Below are 24,307 nucleotides of genomic sequence, written 5' to 3'. Positions count from 1 at the left end.
TTCTTGCTTTTCCTGTGCAACTTTTTCTGAATACATGATTCAACTAGTTTTTCAGTCTAAATGACTGTTGTACAGTCACCTCATCAAAAATTAGAACTAAAAGACTCATGTTGTAAATAAAAAAAAATGTAAAAATGTCGCATCCTCCACTATTCATTTTGGAACGCATACCGTAAACACCGGAATATAAGTCGAACTTTTTTTCAGAAAACCATTGCGAAAAGTCGACCCTCGTATTACAGTCAACGACCAATTTTTCGGACCCTCTAGGGAGCGTAAAAACGTACGAAAATTCAGGCAGTCCGCAAAAATGAATGCATGCAAAAAGACTCACCTTTTTTCTTTTTTGTCGGATCTAGAGGTAAAGGGCGAAGTACCAGGCTTCCGAAACCCTGCCAAAGCATCAGTAAAGTGGCTATAAAAGGAGGCGTTCAAAAACTCTGTATGCAGCCGACTGCCGGTTTATTATGTACATGTGCATCGTCGGGCAGCCGGTGTTATTGCTGCAGTGACTTGAAGAACTTGTTGATTGTTGTTGGGACGGCGTTCCGGTTGCATGCGATCATATTCGCCTCGATCTGAGCCAGGGTCATGTCAGCACTGTACACCGATGAAAGAGTCAACAGTGCTCGCGTCAACTCGGCGCTTGTAGGCGGCGCAGGCATTGGCTCCTCATTTTCAAATCGGAGTCTTCTGAATCCCCCACAACCTGACGGACTATTTCCTCGTCAGTCACTTCTGCGCAGAAGTCGCGCTCGTTGTCAGCATCAACAAACTGTTCAAAAGTTATTTCTGTGGGTATGGAAACCCCAGCAGAGCAGAGGTCGTTGATCACGTCGTCCATGGGCACCGAATTCCTTGCTCACGCCAGCCTGCGATCGGCCGCTCACGACTTGCTTAATAATGGCAGCTTTCTTCTTTATCGTTAACCGACGGTACTGCTTTCCGCGCTTTGATGCCATCGGCGAGGACGACGAAGACGGAGTGGGGGCCATCGAAGGCAAGCGAAATCCTCAAGTTGCGAACAGTGGAGTTCGCTAATGAGTGTCGAAGCACCTAGGCCTAGCGTCGCAGAGCACACTTGACACAAATGCACAACCACACACACCACACTAGCCGAAACATGGCCGGCGCAAACAAACGAAATTGCGCTGCTCCGGAAACTCCGCCGGAGGCAGAAGTGCGGCGATGAACATAGCCGGTGTGGCCAGACCAAATCGTTGTGTGATGGCTAGATTCGGCTAGTTGTGGTTCAAAGCGGTGATATGCTTCAGCTGCAAGTCGATTTCCTTCGCAAGGGCGCTGTGTGAGGAGCCAAAGGACCTTCCGTCGCGTCAAGAAGTCCGGAAAATTGGACAGTGGGGGGTTTGAGCATCCGAAACTTGAGATGTCCTTATACATTGATTCTATGGGGCTCGTGGCAGTGCCGCGAAGACGTACGAATTATCAGGCATGTCCGAAAATTTGGGTGTCCGAAAATTCAGTCGTTGACTGTATATACCAGACATTGGCGGAAGAACTACGGAAGTCTTGCAACAATGGGCGGATGAAGTAAAGAGCCGCCTTAGCCATTGCCATCAGCAGTAGCGCGGCGTGGCGACATTGTGGCGTCGCCAATTTACGTTTACATTGTCACGAAGTTCTATTGGTTAAAGGCTGCTTCTTCACATTTTGTTTCAAAATGAGCGGAAGCCGATGGCAATTCACCGTCACCTTCAAGAAAAAGACGATTGAGTTCGCGGAAGCCCACGGCTACCTCGAGGCACAGCACGAATTTGGAGTATCCGAAAAGAGCATTCGGTACTGGCAGAGGCAGAAGCAGCAAACCAACAGAAAGCGTCATTCCTTGGGCGGACCGCAGAACTGGAAGACAAGGTTGCGGAGTTCGTCCGGTAGCTGCGTGTAAGATCGCTGCCTGTGACTGCCGAATGCATACGTTTGAAAGTGGTAGAGATTGCGCATGCCTCTGGACTGGGCAGCGAGAAGCACTCGTCATCCGACTCTAGTTCGGACGACTCTGATCAAAGGCGTTGCTCTAATTCGGAGTACAGTAAAACCTCGTTAAACCGTACCCGCTTAAACAGTAGTTTCGGTTTAAAAGTAGTAAAGTCAATTCCCCGACTCAGCGGCCATTGAACATAATGTATTTAGTATCCGCATAAACCGTACCAGCTTATTGCGTACGCATCGGCTAAAACGTAGCCTTTCCACTTTTCGTCGCGCAAACACGGCGGTGCGTCGTCTCCACCGGGCGGTCCGGCAGAACAACAAGCCTCAGAGATCGGTACAACGGCCTCCAAGGGCCCTGTGCGTTTGCACGTGAAGCCGCATCAACATCAACATCATTTCGACGCCGTTCCAGAGAGCGAGAGCGTCATGGCGTCGCGCAAGCGAGGACTCGCGTCATGCCGAAGCTTGGATAAAAAAGACTCCGGGTGCTCAGCATAGAAGAAAAATTAGACATCGTCTGTGCTATCGAACGTGACATGAAGTCGGCGCTGGCCCGCGACATGGATCTGCTGTTGACTACAGTGTGTGGCATTTGGAATGCGAAGTTGCTCGGCAGCGCTGCTGCGACCGCAAAGAGATGTCGGCTACGAGGTTCGACTTTTCGCCATCGTTGCCTCTGTTGTTGCCGAAGTGTCGACTAGCGACAGTGATGAGGACGACACGGAAAGCGACAGCACGGGCGATTCAGGCCCGACAGTGGCAGAAGCTGCGCGTTACGTCAGCCTCGTGAATGCAATCGTCGCAACAAGAACAGGGGCGCGATAACGTAACTATTCCAAACCAAAAGTTTTCCGAACTCCGGCACCCGGCAATGAAAAAGGCGCCCCGGAACTTATGCAGCACTAGTGCGCGCGTACACGGAGAATACGTAACGCCAACGAGGAATCTGCCGTGCGAGTGTTTGCCGAGAGGAGGGGGGCTGGCTGAGAAGCTGGCACGCAGCTTGAGTAAGTTTGAGGCTGCTATCGTCATGCTAGGCCGCCGCGGCATCAAACGAAAATAACACTTATGTCGCGCGAAGTGAATAAATACTGCATGTTTTTTCCCCTTTCATCGCACTCTCTCCGAGTTCCGTTTTCTACAGGTAAGTGGGCGATCTCATGCTATTTCGGTTAAACAGTACTACCGTTTAGTACGTACTTTTTCCGAGCTCCGGCCAACTACGGTTTAACGAGGTTTCACTGTAGCGCTTCGTGCCCTTCTGTGTACTGTACACCCGGCCAATTTTTAACAGTATTGTGCGACCATCGACCCGCGTGTTTGTCAGCACCTTATCATCACGGCACAGAGCGGCGAAATAGCGAAAGTAAGCGCACGTACACACATGCGCTTATCTTGTTTGTTTCGCCACTCAGTGCCGTTAATAGGGTGCTGACATAGCACGCGGGTCGATGGTCGCGCGATACTGTTAAAAATTGGCCGGGCGCACATGTGAGCAGCATTGAAATAAATGCTGTCACTATTGTGCATGAGTCGCATTTGTTTCAAGGTAAGGGTGTCTTTCGGTACTTTTGCCATTGAAAGAGATTTTTTTCATTTTTAGAAGTCGTTGGTTGGGGGATCGACCTATAGTCCGGTTCTTACGGTAGTGCTTCGAGCAAGTCTCCTACACATTTTGTAAGTCGTTCAGACTTGGGACTAGCCCAGAAGGAGAAAAGCATTTGTCAATAAAGAAGTTGTTGAGCTATAACGTAGAAATTTCTGACATTTCCTGTGCGCACATCTCGTCGCATTCACAACACAGTTAGTTTCATGCGCATTCATGGTCAAAGGCAGGCTTTTAACTCATCACCACTACCAAGAGCTATTGCACATTGGAACAGTCTCCCGGTTCACATTGCATCCATCTCCAATCGTGAAACATTCCGTGATAACCTGAATTCGTTGCATGTTAATATTGTATAATGATGTTGCACTTGCTATTTTCGTCATGTAATTACTGTTGCCCTCCTTACTCAATGCCCTTCAATGGGCCTGTAAGGTAACCTGAATAAATAAGTAATATCACAAACATTACCAGTACCTCTGCCAATTTTCATCGATATCCACAAAGAAATAAGCAAGTTGATTTCGAAAGTCACATTCCCCCCTTAACCTTTTTTCACTTTATTTCGCAGGAGGTGTATGTTAGCTACATCATTATTTTATGCAACACCCAGTCTACAGTGCCTCCATTTTTTTCTTTCCGGTGGCAGGTTTCCTATTCCAGATATGCGGCCGCTCCAAGAAGTGCTCCGCGAGCCTTGGTGGGAGAAGAACCTGAGGCCGGACATCCTGTCGGTGGAGCTCCTGGAGCCAACGCTGTCCACAACGCTCGTTGCCGACGACAACGAGGACCTCAAGCTGGTGCTAGTCTGCAAGGAGGCTCATCGTAAGTGAGCATGACGCTGCAGGAAGGAAAAATGTAATAGGTTCACTCGAAAGGCATCACATTAGAAGCGGTAGCAAGGTTTAGCGTTGCATCAAAGGAGTCTTGGAATGCTGGCGCGACGAGGAACACCACCAATAGCATTGCAGGTGTCTCATCTCGGTGGTGCAAGAGATGAGACCAAAGAAAACCATTGGCATTTGTCGGCACCCGAAGAAAGGATTGTAGATTTTAACTTGACATTTACCGTCTATTCCACGCAGACCAGTGCATGTGCCAAGGTGCGATATGCACATAAATGCACATAAATGTCGGTAGGAAGGTTATGTGTGTGCTTTGTGAAGACGTCGTTTGGTGCAGAGCGGATGGAACTGTTTTCGCAGCTGCCTTACGGCGTTTGAGAAGCTAAGTCACCTCGACGACTTTATCATTCGCCTGAATTCTGACAACTTTGTTTGCAGCCTCCACGTTTGTGACACTGCGTGTCAACTAGTCTGAAAAATTGAGCGACACTGCCATGCGGTGTCCGAAATTTCAGTCGCTTTTATATAGCTCCTGTGGAATAGATGGAGCGCTGCGTGGAAGTCCAAATAATCGAGTAGGTCTGGTAAATCTGGTGGCAACTGTGGTGCTAGTTTCGCAACAATGAAATTTCCACATCAACGAAATTTCGGTGCTTTCACTTTATTGTTTGAAAATGCGTGTAGGGCCTAAAATCGGAGCCTTTCGGTCGTACAGCTCCGAGCAATATTTTTTTCATCCCTCGCAGTGTTCTACAAAGAGTCCCAGCTCTCAAAACCAGTGCCATTTGCAAGGGTGTTTCGAGACCCTAGTGTCAAAGAGGAAGACTTTGACTTGCCCAGGTAAGCGTTCCTCGTTTCATTATTGGCTTTCCCATTGATTTTTTGAACGATAGCCCCGCACGTAGCCATAACTCTCTCTGAACTTTTGTGAACTTATGTGGGTGCCTGCTCAAAAGTTCTGGGGACGATGGAAGCACGTGTGTGTTAGTCTTCTGACAATTGAGAGTATGGCGTCCTTACATACTGATGGAAGGGTCCCTGCTCTCTCTAGCAAAAGTCATCCACTAAGGTAAAAGCCTTAGGTGTCGGCTAACAGTAGAGAACTGGAAAGGCTGATCCATTAGAGAGCTTTAACAGGTCACTCTTCGTGGAAATACTGGCTTATGGTGAATGGTAATGGCTGTAACAATGCTGGTAGCGGCATTTTGTGACTGAAGCAAAAGGAACTGCGTGTTGATTACATTGCTGCCGACTCATTACACTAGCAGATAAGTAGAATATGGCCACTCGCTGCAATCATAGTTGTTTCCCCTCCGGTCAAACTCTGCGTCACGAGATGACTCCACCAACCCGGCTGCTTATGTGTGTACCTCCAGTAACCCAGCATTCCGTGAATGCTAATATAGGGCACTTAAGATTTTCTGTACATATACCTACCAGGTTTTATGACTTTATCCTAAAGTGCTCGATTTTCCTCACATTTTTACGAGTACAGTATTGACACCCACATTTTTATGATTTTACATGTTCTGTGTTCAAAATGCATGCATGCAATGAGCATTGGTTTATGTAGTCACTATAACTGCTGCATCTCGCCTATTCGCGGTGCCGTTTTGGCAACAGTCAATATGTTGACTTGTATTCAAAGCCAACTATCATTTGGTCAGTGCCGTGAACATAATCAGTGGCAGCAGCAGTCTTTGAGTGCTGCTGCAACTTGAAGATAGGCAAAGTATAGATTCTGTTCTGGACAACATCAAGCGGAGTTCAGCCATCTTCAATTAAAAGATATACTTGCTGATGGTAACTTCTCTGGAGCGGATTGGTGAGCATTGGTGTGCGGTCTCCGATATTTTGCTGTATGCGAAACTTTCCAAAGTTATGCTGGGTAGCTTTACACTCACGTAGCAATTCAGAGTGGGAACGAGTCTTTAGTAAAGTTCTTTAAAAAGGCACGCTCCCACTTCCGTGCCTCTGACATAAAAGACAGTGGAGCAGTTGTTAGTTGTGAAGTGTTCTTCGGCCTCACTTGAGGAAGTGGCGTTCTACAGGTGCTCGACAAAGACTTTCTCGGGCAGGCTAAAGCTGCAACGGCTGCAGAGCCCAGCCCTCAACATCCAAGGTGTAATGAGCTTGTTGTGACGTGCTCGTGCATTTCACCTAACCAAAAAATTTCGGAGCAATAAAACGGTATTGTAGTATTTGTTGTGCAGTTCCGGTATTTTTTTTGGCATCTCGTGTAGTATTTTGAGTGGTCTGGGGTTGATAGGTGTGCGTACGCAAATGGCTTTGGGTGCCCAAAGTGCCATGCCCTGCTTGCATTCTATTTTGTACTTCTTCATTTTCTTCTGTAATCTGGTGGTTTGCATTCACTAACTTTGGGTACGTGTATTCTAACACTCCCTAGTTACACATACGGACAAGGTAAAACTCTTTATTGTCAGCCGCTAATTGACTTGTGTGAGATGCTGGCTGAATGGAAGGATGCCGGACTGATTCAGGTCACCCAACGAGCAAATTCTCCTCGTCTCACCAAAATGTGCAGTCGGTTCACATTCCCGATTGACTAGCACTACCTATAGTCTTCTCCACACTGCCTTGAGTTGGTGGCACATAGTAGTAGTAGTAGAGTAGTAGGGTAGTAGGCAAGTTGTTTGGTTCCCGAACTAAGGGTGACACCAGTCATAGTTCAGATGAAAGCGCGACACAAGCTCCGTATGCTGGGTGCTTGGCTCTTGCACTTGGTTTCATCATGAGAACCATGCCTACAACTTCCGTGCCATCAGACTAGCAAACTTTACTCGTACGTGTTGATTGCAGAACTGATTGTACCACCACTGGCTAGGCAAACTGCTGCATGTGAAAGCTGGCTTTACAGTCATGCAAAGAGTATTTTCTCGGGGCTGCATTTCGGGACTTGCTTATGCCATTGAATGGAGCTTCGAAAGTGTTATTTTGCTTACAAGGCTGTTGCGAATATTCGATTTTCAATATTGTGCTATTTGGCATACACCCCGGTTCAAATTTCAGTATTTGGGATTTTCAAGGTGTTCAAAACAAACCAATATATAAATGTCGAAACGTGCAAGAAAAAATTTCAGTTTTGATATGCGCGTCACATTGCCAGTCACTGCTCGCAGATAACATTGCCATTGAGGTCGCGACAACACACAACACACATTGTGCTGTGTTATGGGTGCGTGTGAAACGTCCCCATGGCCTCGAATGTCCAGAAATTTAATGTAGAGCGAACCACAAGACTGAGCAAAAGTGGGAAAATCTTTTTTACTTACAGCTGACGTTCTAAAAAATACGGAACTTAGTTTTGCAAGAGATATCTGAATAACAGCACTTCGAAAATGAACTGTAATTCGGGATTAAACTGCTTTAATTTTTCCAAGTAAAGGCCTCCCTTTTTGTCTGGATCTGTCAACTTCTAGTTATTTTGTGAAGAGTTGATATAACTTCCACAACTATTTGAACTGTTCACTTTGGGTTTATACGATACTATTACCATTTGCTTCAAGTTTGCTTCCAACCCAAAAATTTATATTTACGCGAGCATATTAACAACTGTGTAATGCCCACCATACCGTATGTGCTATGCTGAATTTGATAACCCAGAACTCAGATTTAAGCTCGGGAAGCTCGGTGCATAGACTATAGTAGTGTCGATGAGACGATTGAGTGAGCGTTGTTGTGAACAGTTCAGCAAACCATTCATTGATTCACTCTACTGATATAGCGAACTTAAATATTGTTCTTTATTTGTACAAACTTACTTTCAACGGCCAGAAATAAAGGTAAACAGGTTGCTGTAATATTCTTTCGTGTGGAACTCTTTGGGCATTGCAGGGTTAAGCGGTTTTCCAACATAATTTAGAATTTTTGTCTGGCATCTCTATGAAGCCAATTCACGAGTCGGTCCCCTAACTTACGACGGTTATTCCTGTTTCCCCACCATTGCAGCCTGAGGATCTCCATCAGCCCGAGCAACGAACCTTCGCCTCTGGAGACGGAACTGTGCGAGGAGAGCATGATGCGGTCCACGATGTTCGAGACGCTGCGGATGCCTCAACAGAATGATGCGGGCTCACCCTTCACCGTCCACTGCCTCTGCTACGACAACAATGAGATCAGCCCTCCGCGCACGACGCGGCTGCAGGAGCAACAGCAGCGACAGGAGGCCAAGGAAAACGCCGAGAGTGACAAGGTAATGGTTGTCCAGCCCATAGCTTTCTGGCAAAGTTACCAGACGGCACCCTGGCAACACCATGGTTCTGCTACCGGGGTAACGATTGGTATCGTGCGTGGATTTGTCTGATCGCACTCGTGGCTTCAAATGTTCTTGCGGCTTCATTTATATGCTTTATCTGCCTTTAAAGCAATCCTACTTTTCTAAGTACACAAGTTAAGACAGTGCACAAATGCATAACCCTTGCAAATCACTGAATTACTTGTTGAAAGCAATCAACTTGCGAAGCCACTAAGCAGTTTGAAGTCGGAAGAAATAGGTTTAGGCAAATCCAGGTATGTACTAACCATAATTTTCATGCTCCAGTAATTTCTGGGTGCCTAAAATGGTCATCGGGGACTGCTCTAAACTTTGTAAAAGCATTTCTGTTTGATTGTCGAACAGATAGCTCTTGATGTGGCTGTAGTCAACCAGCACTGAAGATTTGCATGCCAACAGCAGCACCGTAACGCACAGCCTAGAAGACAGAAGAATGTTTTTGGTAGGGTATGGTTCGATTTTACGTAAGCAAATTCGCTGTTCATCTTCAGGGCACGTTTACAGTGTCTCACTTTACTTGGCACAATCATGCTAGAATAATAATCTAGAAAAAAAGAAAATGTAGAAAAAAAGAATGTAGGAGCACACAAGCTCCTCATAACGCCTCCTTCTCAGTGCTGGTTCCCGATTCTAGGTGTATCGTTTGAATCGTTAACAGAATATTTAAAAATTGCCTGTGGCATAGGCGCAAATCTAGCCATTGAGCTGAATTAGAGGCGATTACTCACTCAGGAATAATAGTAAAGTTAATCAAAGATGTAGGAGATATCTTGCTTGAAAAGCTTGCGGCCCTTTATACAATATGTACGACCTCAAGGGTTCCAGAGAACTGGAAGAAGCCAACATTATACTAATCCACAAAAAGGGAGACATTCAATAATTGAAAAATTATAGGCCCATTAGCTTACTTTCAGTATTGTATAAAATGTTCACCAATATAATTTCCAATAGACTAAGGGCAACGCTTGACTTCAGTCAACCAAGAGAACAGGCTGGCTTCAGGATTGTACAATGGGCACTGTACAATGGATTGATAAATAATGAGAAATCTGCTGAGTACAATCAACCACTCTATATGGCTTTGTTAGCTTATGAAAAAGCAATTGGTTCAGTAGAGATACCAGCAGTCATAAAGGCATTGGTTAATTAAAGAGTGCATGAGGCATACGTGACTATCTTGAGAAATATCTACAAAGACTCCACAGCCACCTTGCTTCTCCACAAGAAAAGTAGAAAATTACCTATCAAGAAAGCTGTATATGGCAATCTCTCCGATGCTATTATAAGAAGTATTCAAGCTATTAGACTGGGGGAGGCTTAGGAGTAAGATAGACAGTGAATATATACACAGCCTTCGATTTGCAGATGACATTGTCCAGTTCAGCAACACTGGGGATGAATTACAGCAAATGATTGAGGACCTTAAAGGGACCCTGAAACGATTTTGGCGATTTTCTACAAACGTACTGAGTCGTTAGAGTAGGTCCTTCTGATCATTAATTGACACATCTAAGTGCTCTGCGTAAAGCGTGTAATTTATTATAAGGTTTTAAAAATGCTCATCACTGTCGATCGCAGCGCACTGCTCGGCGGAATTTTAAGCCGCCCCTACCCATATGATGCAAATAACCCATATGACGTCACGTGGGCGAGCTATCTGATTGGCTGACCAAAGCGCGTGATCGATAATTTTTCTAACTTTATGGTAAACAAATGATCTTCGTAATAGTTGGAATGTTAGTTAATTTGTTTTTATAAAGAGCAAGTAGCAGAAAGAGAATGCACAAGAACAATTTTTCAGTACACTTAAGCACTTCCGGCACACAGCAAGTGTCGTCTGCTTGTGTTACAACGTACTCCATTTTGACGAGAGCTCCGCGGTCAGACTTGGTCTCAGTCCTTTCGCGAGCACTGTGATTCGACTTTGTTGCCTTGTGGACTGCAAACGTAGTGACTGGCAATATGTCAAGCTGCGACATCGTGTCCCTCTGCAGGGCAGCGTACGAGCGAACTGGCTGCTGCGCATCGGACTGCCGCTATACGATCGGCGCCAGGATTTGCGCGTTTGTGGCCGTCACTTTACACCGGAAGATTACGAACGCACTAGCGTTTCGCGAGTCCCGTATTAGGGCAAACGTAAGCGCAAGGGGACAGGGTCTGGCCGCTTGACTGTGCCGTAACGGGATGAGCCGAGATGAGCAGAAGGGCAAATGTGAATGGTCTGCACGGTGCAGCCACCTGGTGGCATAGAGCTCAGCCATACACAGTAGCAGCAACGAAGCGTATTCTTTTTTGCTGCTGGTGCGTATTTTTCGCAGGAGTGTAATCATCAACACATTGTTTTTATAAATGTTTAAAATGTTTTACACTTGGTTAGAGCAATATTAGCGCTGTGTTTGGCTGGTTAAGCGCTGCGCCAACAAGTGTCTAGACCGTGCAGACCCATCAGGCCGCTCACGTACGTCTGCGCCAAAGTTCCTTCTTCAGCTTGAGTTTATGCCTCCAGTCATTTGCCGATATGACCCGCTTGCCTGTGGCTAACGGAATACCAGACACGTTCGGCGCTACGACAGAATGCTCGCAACGCACGCTGCTTCGATAGCTCTCGCTTGGGGTCGACAGCCAAGCGGCTAGCGGAGAGGTTTCGCGCGGGCGTGGGCGGGCTTTAAACAACCGGAAGTGGACGATGTGACATCGCATCGTGACGCAGGACCAGTGAAGGCGGAGCTTAGCCCCGCTCGCTCGGCGAACGAGTTGAGGAGGAAAAGCATGGCTGGGGAGGAGGGTAACTTCTAATCGCTTGTAGCTCCATTAATACGTAACGCTTCACTTAAATTGTGGTGCGAATGTTCTACTTAAGCTGTACCCTACCCGTCTACAAAATTTGTCCGAACCGTTTCAGGGGCCCTTTAACCCTTTCGCTGTCACGGACGTACCGGTACGTCATCGCGCTTCCCCCCCACGGTGTCACTGACGTACCGGTACGTTCTCTATCGTGTGTTCAAAATTTCGCGCCTGAGTGCAAAGCAGGCGCTCCTGGATTGGCCATGCCATCTGTTGACTCTTTCTACAAGTTCGTATATTCGCTCCGACCTGTGTTAGTCCATGTATTGAAGAGTACGGTGCGACTGCCACTCCCCACTTTCTCCTTGCTGAGTGGCGCGGTGGCTCCGCGTTCGCTGGATCATGCATCGCACGCGTGTGGTTATGGGTTCAAGGGTTGTTCTGTAATCTCCGCTGGTTTGAAGGTTTTTATTTTTCTTCTATTGGTGTGCCTGCTACGGCGCGTCAAGTTCAGGCGCACGTGCCGTTGCCTCTCCAAAAAGGGTGACTCGATTGCTGCTTTCGCTCTCTCGCCGCACCCTCGCTTCCGACTTGCAGCAGTATACGTAAAGCCCTTCGAACTTTGTTTAGCTTTTTTCCATCTCCCTCTGTCTTCTTGATCACGCAACGTCACATTTCTCTCCGTTGCGCGGGCGACTGAAAGCGCATCCTCCCTGCGCGCGGTTACTTTCGGATGGCTCGGCACGCGGGACCTTCGTCTGCTCATGGGAGCGGTGGCTGAATTCCGATTCAGAATACGAGCCGAGCTCGGATTGGGACTCGGACAAAGTCGCATGAGAGGAAGAGGGTTCCGCATCGTCAGATTCGGATGTTGAACGGATTTTATAGTCAGGCTGATGATGATGATGATGTTTACTAACAACAGCTGCAGAACACTGAAATGTGCATATTGCATTGACTATGTTATTTGTATACCAATCATAATCAAAAATAAATTGCTATGTTCATTCCCTGTTATGCTCGTTCCCTGAAACCAAGCCGACACTGGAGGTGCGTCATGGCCAGAAACGTCCGACAGCGAAAGGGTTAACCAAGAAGGTGCAAGACTGGAATTGCAGATTAATATGCAGAAGACAAAAATAATGATCAGTAGCTTGGCAAGAGAACATGAGTTCAAAATCACCAGTCAGCCTCTCAAATGTGTGAAGGAGCACGTTTATCTAGGTCAATTACTCACGGGGGACCCTGATCATGAGAAGGAAATTCACAGAATAAAAATGGGTTGGAGTGCATACAGCAGACAGTGTGAGATCCTGATTAGAAACTTACCACTATCATTGAAAAGAAAGGTCCATTATCAGTTCATTCTAACAGTGCTGAAAGCCCGCCATGGTTTCTCAGTGGCTATGATGTTGGGCTGCTGAGTACGAGGTCACGGGATTGAATCCCGGCCACGGCGGCTGCATTTCAATGGAGGTGAAATGTGAAAACACCTGTGTACTTAGATTTAGGTGAATGTTAAAGAACCCCAGGTGGTCGAAATCTCCGGAGTTCTCCACTACGGCGTGCCTCATAATCAGAAAGTGGTTTTGGCACGTGAAACCCCATAATTTAAACTTTTTACTAGTGCTAACATATGAGGCAGAAACTTGGAAGTTGACAAAAAAGGTCGAGAACAAGTTAAGGACCGTGCAAAGAGCGATGGAATGAAAAATATCAGGTGTCAGGAAGAGAGCGGCGTGAATCGGAAAGCAATCGGCGACAGCCGCTAGTCTGACATCAAGAGAAAGAAATGGAGCTGGGCAGGTCATGTAATGTGTAGGTTATATAACCGGTGGACCACTAGGGTTACAGAATGGGTGCCAAGAGAAGGGAATCAGTGTCCAGGATGGCAGAAAACTAGTTGGGGTGATGAAATTAGGAAATTTGCACGCACAAGTTGGAATCGATTGGCACAGGACAGGGGTAATTGGAGATAGCAGGGAGAGGCCTTCGCCCTGTAGTGGACATAAAATAGGCTGATGATGGTGATGATGACTAGGAGGTGGACATTATTGCAGTGGAAAATAGCATGCATAATTCAGGTTATTTCACTAATCATTTTAACTAATTAATTTTCGTGCACATAGTACAATATATCAGAAGTGAAGCCAGTTATTTGTTAGAAAATTAGAAAATTTGAAACTAGCAGCAGCTCCAATAAGCACCATCAAGCTAGTGGTAAATATGCACTGTTCTACCTCTTTAATAAAATGCCTTTTTGTGCATTGAGGTTAAATAATTACTTTACACCAATGCATTTGGTTGCAAACTTTGGGAATGCATATATTGAAACTGGTGTCATCCACTTAGTTCAGTGTGGAAATGACTTTTGGAGTCGCCAGCTACAATTAATAAATTTTAATATGGGTTGTAAAGTAATGAGCAGAAAACTAAATTAGTGAATGCTCGTTAATTACCTTAGCTCATACTTTCCTAATCAGTCAATGTTCGTTTTGAATTCTCGTGTAAATATGTTCTCCCCTGAGAGTAATCTAGCTCAAAGAATTGTGATAGATTTAAAATCCTGCATGCCATTAAAGAAAAGAAAATAACGTGTTAAATTTTTAATTGATGCAATAAAAGTAGCAAACCTTTTTGCCAAGTTGTGTGCCCACAGGGTGTTGACAGGATTTGCATTCTGCAGCCTTCTTTCCCAAGGTTGGCCACCCATGTGCTCCTTTTTATCGGTCTGCAACTGCAGGGCTTCGACTGCGTGTGTGACTTGCACAAGTAACCACATACATCAGTGCTTGCAATCCATACCTAAACAAACTCTCACAATCACCGGCTTAAAGCAAAGCTCCAGTGTTTGCTTTTTCATTGTCCCTTCAAGGCACGTTGCATTCACATTGTTGGATGTGTAAAGTTCCCAGAGCTTTACGGCACCATGTGGTGCAATTTTTTTTGCGATTCTGTTTATTTAGTTGTTGCCAGATGGCGCTGCAAGCTTTTAAGACAAAGATTCGAAGGGCACCTAAATGGCAGGTGATTGTGGGTGTTAACCGGCATCTGTGGGAAGTTGCCACGGGTAGGCTTGGAGAGGAATTACAAGCCGAACTGGGTCATATTGTTCTTCTTGCTTGGTTTTTCTTGGTTAGGTTTCCACTTTTTAAAAGGCTTTATCCTGCCACTGCCTTTTAGCCTGCCAATACGTATAAATGTATTGCAGTTCACAGAATACCAGGTTAACAGACGTGTTTGTGGTTGCTCTGGTGACGCCGTGCCACCTCGCAGCGAAGAAGGCCAACACTGTTCTACTTAGCTGCCGGTGTAAAATATCTAAAGAATCAGCAGCGGCATATTCGTTAACATGAAGTCAGTTTTTTTTTTTACTTTGGTGAGAACACCCATACGGCAGAATAATTTCTGTAATGTGTTGCGATTGTGGGGATGCGTGACTCTCACGCGTCCCCTGATGTTTTTCCCGCATAGCGCGTCTCCTGCAGGGCGGCTTCGCCCGCCCCGTGGCCTGGCGCTCGGAGTGGTTGAAGCGCAGTGCGAGAGATGGCGCTAGTGTTGCGCTGCTAACGCCGCCGACAGGCGAGGTTACTTGGGCGCCGAAAGGAAGGCGCTTGCTCTTTTTTGGGTTCGGGAAGCGAGCGGGAGCGGACGTGCCGCTCGCGCGTGTGGCGACCATGCTTCTGCGAGACTGTCTCGCGTGGCCGCCTTCGAGCGTGCCACCATTCGCGTGACTGTACACGCGAACGACCAGGCGTTGGGATCCAGCATGGGGCGAACATATTCGCTCGCAATGCGGTCGCGGTAAGTCGGACTTCTAGATTTGTCGCGCGCCCATCGGCATGTTTTGGGGATAGCAACTCGGCTAGCAGGCATTGATCTATGAAAGGTGCAATAAATGCCCTTGTGATTGTTTGCACTACTGTGTTGTCGTTCCTTTGTCCCAAGAGTACGGAGGAGAACCCCGTATCTCCCACACGATTGAACAAAAGCTTTGCAAGATGTGGCAACTTGTCACAGCTGTCCATGGCACCGGTAACCTGGCCTTCCATTAATGTGTTACGCTTAAAACTCTCTAACAAATGTGTACATTTTGTGTACCTGGAACCTATGGCCGAGCGGTAGGCTCGCTGCAACGTGTGCACAAAAAGGCGGGACGAATCGTTCAACTTTCGGCACCCCTTCTCGCTTCGTAGTTGGTGCAGCCAGGTGACAAGGCGACACTTCGCTCCTTCATTGACAAGGCGGCCAGCAACTGCCGCATTCAGCTGGAGTTCCTGCTGCCGTCGCTGGAGGTGACCATGCCTGACAAGCGGTTCTACGAACTCATCTACAACCGGTGAGGTTGTGTGTGACGGTGTGACGGAACTCGGCCACGCAATCGATTGGACTGGTCATTGTTTCTTCGCGACTTCTCGACTCGGGTCTGCCTAAATCTGACAGGTGTAATGGAGAGTCGTCGTCTGCTCAACCAATGTACAGATTGGGTGGATGACAATATTTTATTTTAATGACAGCTTCCTGCACATTGTGGAATTCTGCAGGCACTTTGCGGACATATCGTGGCTTTGCGTGAAGTCCTCGCACTGGCCACAGATGCCAGTTGCAAAGCAGTGATGGCCAAGCGTGGGCATCAAAGGGTTCAATAAGGAGCAGATGCTCGGCCATTGCTGCACAGGGTAGTGTTAATTGTTCAGGCTTTCACTAAACTAAGGAAATGTGATGGTGATACTGATAGCATAAACCACAAATTAAGCAGGGCCTTGGTACAGTCAAATCTCGATATAACGAAGCCATAATTGCAGTGAGGCACTTGTTTAACCCCTTTAGGTGCCATGCCTAAGTATGCTCCTCTGGCCACTGATGTACACACCTGGCTGTGCTAAAAAAATTCACGAATGTGAGAACCGGGTGCATCGTCTACTCTGGTTAGCTAATTTAGTTAGAATTTAGTTAGCTAGTTAAGCTAGAAAATTTTATGGACCCATCGTGGTTGCTCAGTGGCTATGGTGTTGCGCTGCTAAGCACAAGGTCGCGGGACCAAATCCCAGCCGTGGCAGCCGCATATTGATGGGGCGAAATGCAAAAACACCGGTGTACTCTGTGTGCTTAGATTTAGGTGCACATTTAAAGAACCTCAGGTAGTCAAAGTTAATCCGGAGTCCCCTACTACAGTGGGCCTCATAATCATATGGTGGTTTTGGCACGTAAAACCCCATAATTTTTTAGATTTTATGCTAGGTTTTGGTAGTATATGACAGATGGTGCAAAAAGCTTATCAAGTGTCAATGCTGCTTGTAGCTCTCGTTTAAAAACTTAGTGGGCCAGCACAATAAGCATGTACATTTTGTAAATGGTGCAGCAACTCAAGAACTTAGCAGTTCATTATGAGGTGTCATCAAGGGACTATGACAATGATGAAGAGGTCATGTTTTCTGAGGAACACTGATTAACACAAGTCTTAATATTTGTTATATAGCATGTTAATTTAAAGCCTACTAGTGTGTTACTTAGACATAAATTGAATTTGTTGCACTTCAGAAAAGTACCCAGCAGCCAAGTTTAAGACTTTATTATTTTGAAGCTCGACAGTTCCAGCTGCAGAAAATACCTTGCAAATTCCTAGAGCAGGTAGGAATAGTCAACAGCTCTTATTCTTAATAGCCATCGCCATGAAACTCGCGACTGCGCCAGTACAGTAAATCCTTGTTTTTACGAATGCCACATTAACAAAATTTTCAGAAATTTCCTGCTGACTGCGTACAGTTTTGACTGCTTACAGTTTGACTGCTTACAGATATTTTGCTACTAGAAAGTTTGTAATACTGAACTTCTCAGAATAACAAACATTATTCAGTTTCCATGTCGTGTTAATGCCTCAGTACTACGAATTAATGTTAAGAAATCTGGGGATTCATATATTTTCATGTATCCTTCACGGCAGCCCGAGCAGTAGGCTAACAGACGACAAGGTGCATGGGTTCGGAAAACCTGAAATGGGAGTCTGAGGAAAAAAACGTGGGAGGGTACTTTTTGTTGTTGTTCCTGTTTTTGCAGAGGACATGTCAGGTTATCAGAGCGCATGCGTTGCCTAGACAGGTGTTGCCTAGAACGACCTTTCAGAATAACTAACGATTAGCTGCAGTCCCCTGAAGTTCGTTACATTGAGATTTCACTGTACCAGAATTAGTGTGGTATACTACGGAAAGTTGCCGTGTGTTGCAATTTAGCCCCGTCAGGAGACATCTTGGTGGCAATTAGGCACCACTTGTTTATAACAAAAGCTGTCTGACATAACCAGTCATCTTTTTCAGGCTCACCATGGACTTAGTCCTGTGGGAACCGGTCGTCGCTCGGCTCAGGGCAAGCGGAGACTCCTCGCTCGTTGCCCCCGGCGGCGATGGCGCTGCGTTTTTTCCCGAGATACGGGTCCCCGGCCATCTTGCCCAGCAAAGCTCGGTGTTCCAAGAATTCCACATGTGCCGGTCAGGGAATGTGCTTGGTGAGTCGACAAGTGGCAGTGAGTCATGCCAGTTGAATGTTCTTTTTGTGTAATTATACTTCGACGGAAACGACTTGTTGGTTTTGTTGTTCTATCTAGTGTTGAAGTCTTAGGACACCATATGTGGCCCATAGGGCCACATATGATGTTGGTTGATGTGGCTCACATATAATGTGAGCCATATGCATATGTGTGTTGTGTGGCCCATAGGGCCACATATGATGTGGCCCTGTGGGCCACATAGGACGCGCAGCTTGTAGAGCTCTCGTGTGTTCACTTGTGTGGTTTCACTGAATAATCGCACCTTCTTCTTCATCACTTTTAAATGTGTAGCCTTTCAGGGTGTGTATTTCTCTTATCTTGCTGCTTCAGGGTGTAACTTGCACATCTAGCTTGAGTTTCTGTTATTTTATTTTACAGTCACCAATTAAGTTTGATGTTTTCAGCTACGTAAATCTCCCTTGAACGTAGCGTTGGGCTTTGTAGCTCTGTAATCAATTACAACCCTAGAAATGCAAGGTACAGCAGAAATAAATAATGGTGGTAGTAGCAATAATAATAAATTTTTTGCATATAAGCTGCGCAGCAACAATGCTCACATATTTTAAACTATAACCTATGCATTATCATTGAAACAAGGCATAACTGCTGTGGGGTTCTCACCCATGCTCTTGGGACAAAGGAACAACAACATAGTAGTGCGAGGGCATTTATTGTGCCTTTTATACACTAATGCTTGCTAGCAGAATTGCTATCCACAAAACATGCCAATAGGCATGTGATCGAGGAACTACGACTCACCACGACCGGATAGCAAGCAAATATGTTCGCCCCATGTTGGACACTAACGCCTGGTCATTCGCGCGTATGGTCACGCGAACAGTGGTGCGTTCGAACGATCGTCTTTGTCCATTCCGGTGTAGGCCTTGCGAGACGGTCTCGCAGAAGCATGGATCGGCACTGCTTGCCGTCCCGCGGAGCCAAAGTGGAAGAGCCTACTCCCTGTCGCGCCCGACCAACCCCGCTGTCAGGTGGCGCTAGCAGCGCAGCACTTGCGCCATCTCTTGTAATGGGCTGCAACCCGACCGACCCCTGCTGGCACTAAGCTATGCACAGAAGCCGGATTACAGGAGATGCAAGACATGCGGGGTAAACAACATATCAGGGGACGCGCGAGAGTCGCGCATCCTCACACTACAGAAGTAATACATTTTTAAGCGTTTGGTCAATGCTACTCACTATTTCTGTATTAGAGCATGTTGAAGATGAACGACAGTGCAGGGCTCATAGCTGTTTGAACTTTTCATGTGTGAACCTCTAGAAGTGAGGCAAAAGTTGTGCCTAACCAGCCCACTACTTCCTACTTGGATATTTAAAATTTTGTGCTCAATAACTTGCCATATTTACACGAATAATTAGTTTTTTCTTCTTTTTTCTTTTTGAAGTTTCTGCCATTGTTAGCATTGTTTCTTTTTGCAGAGTCGGACACTGAGTCTGATGATCCGCCATCAATGTTCCATTCGGTGTGCGACAACCAGAGGCGGTCAACAATCCGCCTTGACCGCTCTCATCTTCAGTCGAGGGTCGTGCCCTGTCGAAGTTGGCAGACTCAGCTTGTCATCAACATCCACATCACTGATGGGGCCGCCACGCTCAAGACACCGTTGCAGGTAAGTGTTGTTGCCCAAGATTCTTTGGCTTTGTGCTTCACCCCTTAACTGCCATGACAAATCTTGAAAATGTATAAGAATCGCAGATGTTTTAAAACCTGCATTTATTTTGCCATCTTTTTTCCTAAAATGTATATCGGTAATGTCTATAGTGCTTTTACTGCTCTTGTTAAAGAATAGCAAAAGACATTCTGTATTAGTTTTCGTGTGGCAGAGTTACACTGTACTGCTACAAATGTGTAAACTCTTTGTGTTTTTATATTTTACCGTTTTATTTTAAGACTTTGTCGTTGCAGTGTGTGCCATCACCAGTGTTCACCATCACCAGCCAGATCACCAGTGTTCTTTGAATGAATGTAACGCAGTAATAACTGTTCAGACAGTTCGAGAATTCTCACATGAAACTTCAAAGAAGCACCTCAAGCAGCATGAATGAAAGTAATAATTTGCCATTTTTAGCATGAGTACCGAGTAAAAAAAAATCTGAAATATACAAAACATGCACCTGGTCGCTAGTTCCCAACTTCCGAAAGTCAGGTCGTGCAAAAAAAAAAAATTTTTGTTTAAATCATAGTTAAGATTTGTTGAAAACGGGCACATTCCTGTTGTACGGGGAGCATTTGTTTTTACTCATTGCATCAGGCATCTGGTTCGTTCTTCACTGCATTCTTTAGGTTCGTGAAGAAATTGTTGACAGGTCAGGGAGGTATGCAGAAGCCTCCTCGTATTTCATCATTGCGTTCGATCAGCTTTTCTGTGCAAGCAAGGTGGTCTTGTGTGCGTTCCACTGGAGCTGGGCACATGCTTTGTTCAGTTCCTGTACAGTAATGTGGAGTGTTGCACAGTACTGTACAGTAAAAAAAATAAGGGGACTTGCATAGACAGTATTCAAAACGCAAGATTAGGCTGCTAGTCAAGCTGTGGTCGAAGGTCATGCCTGAGATAGACTGCGTGCTCTTGCGTGAGTAAAATTGCATTTGATGTTAGTCGAACACGGTAATCAAAATAAGACCTCTTCAGCATCTACTGTTGTATGAGACATCGCTGAAACTGCCTATACGTTGGATTGGAAAATTCGACAACCCAACAGAAGCTTCGGTGTCTGCACAGCTGCTGTCATTTAAAAATTATGTTGCTGAATTAGACCAAAGTGCAAATTTTGCATTGTGTTATTGAGGAAGTGCTAGAAGCACTGGATGCTAGTTTCGATGGTACCTTGGTACCTCCAGTCAGAATTTTATATTTCTAGATTCCTCAATGTGCAAAATAATTGTCAAATATGACAAATAGTCACAGTTAATTCATCATTTCCTATGGTGCGTGGCGTTGTTGATAGAATTCCAATGGAAACGAATAACATGTAGAAAAACTATAAAATTTATCAATTTCTATAGGCGCGGTAACGAAATTGTGGAGGGTTTAATGTACGATTACCATGATGTTGTAGATTTTGGTGGCGTCTGCTAGGGACTTTGTTAATTTTTCATTGGTAAAGATGGACTGTCACGTTTTTAGTCTCTCCTTCAAAGGCGAAGTGCAACAAAATTTCACTTTGGCTAAATTGGTTATGGATAAGCTGTCTACGTACTCTGCTTGGCAAAGCTGCAGGGCCGGTAACTAATTTTCCCATTAACAGCCTCTAACTTATTGAGTGTTGGGCATTTATTCCAGCCAGATGTGTGCTGGATACTTTTCTAATGCGAGCCTCCTCTGCGATCTTGGCTTGTCACTGCTCGTAGTCCCCCCTTTTTTGTTTTTTTGATGTAACCGTTCATGCATTCCTCCTGAAGTCAAAATGAACTGCCTTGTCGTGGTGCTGTCGTGCAGGATGCAGAAGGCAGGGTGATTCCGAAGTTCCACGGCAACCTGCGCGTTTCTGTCAAGGACGCTCAGCTGTTTGTCAGCAGCAGTCACCATGGCGACCCAGACCTCAATTATGTCATCTTCAACGCTGGCACGGCCACTCTTCATCACCAAGGTACGTGCAGTGGTACTTGCTTAACCTGCCCCCCACAAAGTCCAAACGTCATTCTGCATCAAATAAAATTTAAAATGACTTGCTCGCATTTATCCTTAGCCACGTGGAGTAAATTCATATAAAAATCATACAAAAAGAATTGTAAAAAAGGAAAGGTTGGTAGTCTATGAAAATGGAGTGATTTCTTTGCTGAATTGTCCACGACTGAACTCCCTCCAGCATATCAAAAGTGATACCATAGACTTTTATTTACATTTACAGCCCTTAAATCGGAATTTCAAGATATCAAATTCACCATGCCAAAATTATGTTAGGCTTTTTTGCGGTCTAATTTGCCTAGATTGTCATAACTAGACTTGCCTATATAAGCACAAATAATAGATCTAGGAACATTATAGTGGCACTTTTATTGGGCCTATAGATGCCTATTTTAATGTTGGTGCCTATAGTGTTGGATTTTCTCAGCCCGAAAATGCCTTTTTCCGCTTTTTGTCCTAGCCTTATATTGTTTATAATGTTATCACTCACTGGGGAACTTGGGATGAAGGCAGCCAGTTATAACCATGAACACTTTGCCGGTATAACAGCTGTAATGAAAAGCTTTTTATCAGATGAGAACATCGCTCAAACTGCTGTATGAGGCTGTACACTAGGTGTATGCTTGCCCACTCGTTTCATGTTTGTGGCAGACATCAAGAAACTTGAATGCTCAGGCGCAACTGTGAGCCAGAATGTGGGGCTTACTGAACTGGACATTCGGTAAGGTTTCACCACCATCCCTAATGAACCTCTTGCCGATAATTCAAAACATTAATCTGTCTTGGGCAAAAATTCAGGATTTTCTTTACTGAAAGAACTGCCAAAAGTTTAGAACATTAGATCATCGAGCATTCCAAAATATGAGTATGCGCCGCTGAAATTGGTGAATGTTGAGCGTTCTCTTTCTGCTGCAGTCTAATGCTCTGTGAAAAAAGGCACAACACGAAATCCAAGAATCTTAAGATGGCGCTCATTTGTCACTGCTGTCACAACTTTTGTCATGGTGACTGGTCGCACTAAATTTCAGACAAATCTTGTAACCTTCGCTACTTGCCTCATGCTGTTTTGTTGAGAAAATTAGATAAATTACCCAGAATTTCGCAAGAAGACCGTAATTTATCCTTAAATGCACAATGAAAGTTCTTATTAATTGGGCCTATACATGCCTAAAGAACTGTATTTGGTACCCTATATATGCCTTAAGGAACCATGGAACAGTTTTGGTGATTGTTTACAAATTAGGGGCGACGAGGTATGAGCCTACCATGAGGCCCGGACTCTGACTTTATTTCCTTTGGTACTAATAAATGTTATATTTCTCTCTAAGGGTGGGTGTGGGGGGGGGGGGGGAGGGGGAGGTTGAAGAAGGGGGGCAAACAATCCCCAACGGCATTGCACGAACTTGCTGTGCAACATTCCCACTTTCAGAATCTTTGACAGGTGGCAAATTGCGCTGTACCTGACAATGAAACACAGCGCGTGCTCTTTACCGTCGGCACTGGCTGTTGTCGACCCGCACAGCGCCTGCATTGGTTATGCGGGTAGCTGTAGCAGTGGTAGCCACGTGATGCCCGGCTTGTGCTTTCGTATGTTGTACAGATTGCCGTTACGGTAACCCACGGTAGCCCTAGAGATTACGGTAGCCCTAGAGATGGGAAAGCACTTCCATATTTTGGAGGAAAATTGGAAAGAAAAAATTTCTATGCAATAAAAGATTGCCATAAAACAGGCTCACATTAAACTGAAAGCCTCATTAGTATTCAGTACAACATATATGACATCACTAATTTTTCAGCTCCTGAGGGAAGAAAGCACTCGATTCTATTCAACATTCTATTGATACATATTTTCCATACCTTAATGCCAAAACCGAGTTGTAATCAGTGCTGGCAAACTAATTTGGAGTTACAGTAAAAACATAGTTAAACCATACCCGCTTAAACAGTAGTTAAAGTAGTAAAGTCAAATCCCCGACTCAGCGGCCATTGAACCTAAAGTGTTTTGTATCCGCATAAACCGTAGCAGCTTATTGCGTATGCATCGGTTAAAACGTAGTGTTTCAACTTTTCTTCGCGCAAACACAGCGGTGCGTCGTATCTATCGGGCAGCCCAGCAGAGCAACAAGCCTCAGAGATCGGAACAGCCTCCTAGCGCCCTGTGCGCTTGCGCGTGAAGCCATATCAACATCAACATCATTTCGACGCCGTGCCCTAGCCGTGCCAGAAAGCGTTATGGCGTAGCGCAAGCGAGCATTTGCATCATGCTGAAGCTCGGATAAAAAAGACGCCGGATGCTCAGCATAGAAGAAAAATTTGACATCGTCCGTGCTATCGAACGTGACACGAAGAAGTCGGCGCTGGCACGCGACAAGGACCTGCTGTTGACTGCGGTGTGTGGCATTTGGAATGTGAAGAAGTTGCTCGGCAGCGCTGCTGCGACCGCGAAGACGTGTCGGCTACGAGGTTCGACTTTTCGCCATCGTTGCCTATGTTGTTGCCGTAGTGTCGCCTAGCGGCAGTGATGAGAACGACACGGAAAGCGACAGCACGGGTGATTCAGGCCTGACAGTGGCATAAGCTGCGCGTTACGTCAGCCTCATGAATGCAATCATTGCGACGAGAACAGTGGCGCGATAACGT

At 45.7% G+C, this 24,307-nt stretch overlaps 1 protein-coding gene across 4 annotated transcripts in view; it reads left to right on the top strand.

Moving 5' to 3' along the window:
* Positions 1–24,307, top strand: part of Atg2 (Autophagy-related 2) — a 117,116-nt gene that overhangs the window by 44,858 nt on the left and 47,951 nt on the right. For all 4 annotated transcript variants that reach the window (XM_050181520.3, XM_055072764.2, XM_050181521.3 and 1 more), the window contains 7 exons: positions 4,206–4,381; positions 5,148–5,241; positions 8,371–8,614; positions 15,676–15,818; positions 17,794–17,981; positions 19,461–19,651; positions 21,479–21,629. In XM_050181520.3, coding sequence (XP_050037477.2) covers positions 4,206–4,381; positions 5,148–5,241; positions 8,371–8,614; positions 15,676–15,818; positions 17,794–17,981; positions 19,461–19,651; positions 21,479–21,629 — 1,187 coding nt within the window. The remainder of the gene's footprint in view (positions 1–4,205; positions 4,382–5,147; positions 5,242–8,370; positions 8,615–15,675; positions 15,819–17,793; positions 17,982–19,460; positions 19,652–21,478; positions 21,630–24,307) is intronic.

The sequence above is a fragment of the Dermacentor andersoni genome, chromosome 7 (genome assembly GCF_023375885.2).
Source record: "Dermacentor andersoni chromosome 7, qqDerAnde1_hic_scaffold, whole genome shotgun sequence".
In the NCBI taxonomy this organism is placed as follows: domain Eukaryota; kingdom Metazoa; phylum Arthropoda; class Arachnida; order Ixodida; family Ixodidae; genus Dermacentor; species Dermacentor andersoni.
Note: the sequence above shows the minus strand (reverse complement) of the source record. Positions and strands in the feature narration are given on the sequence as shown.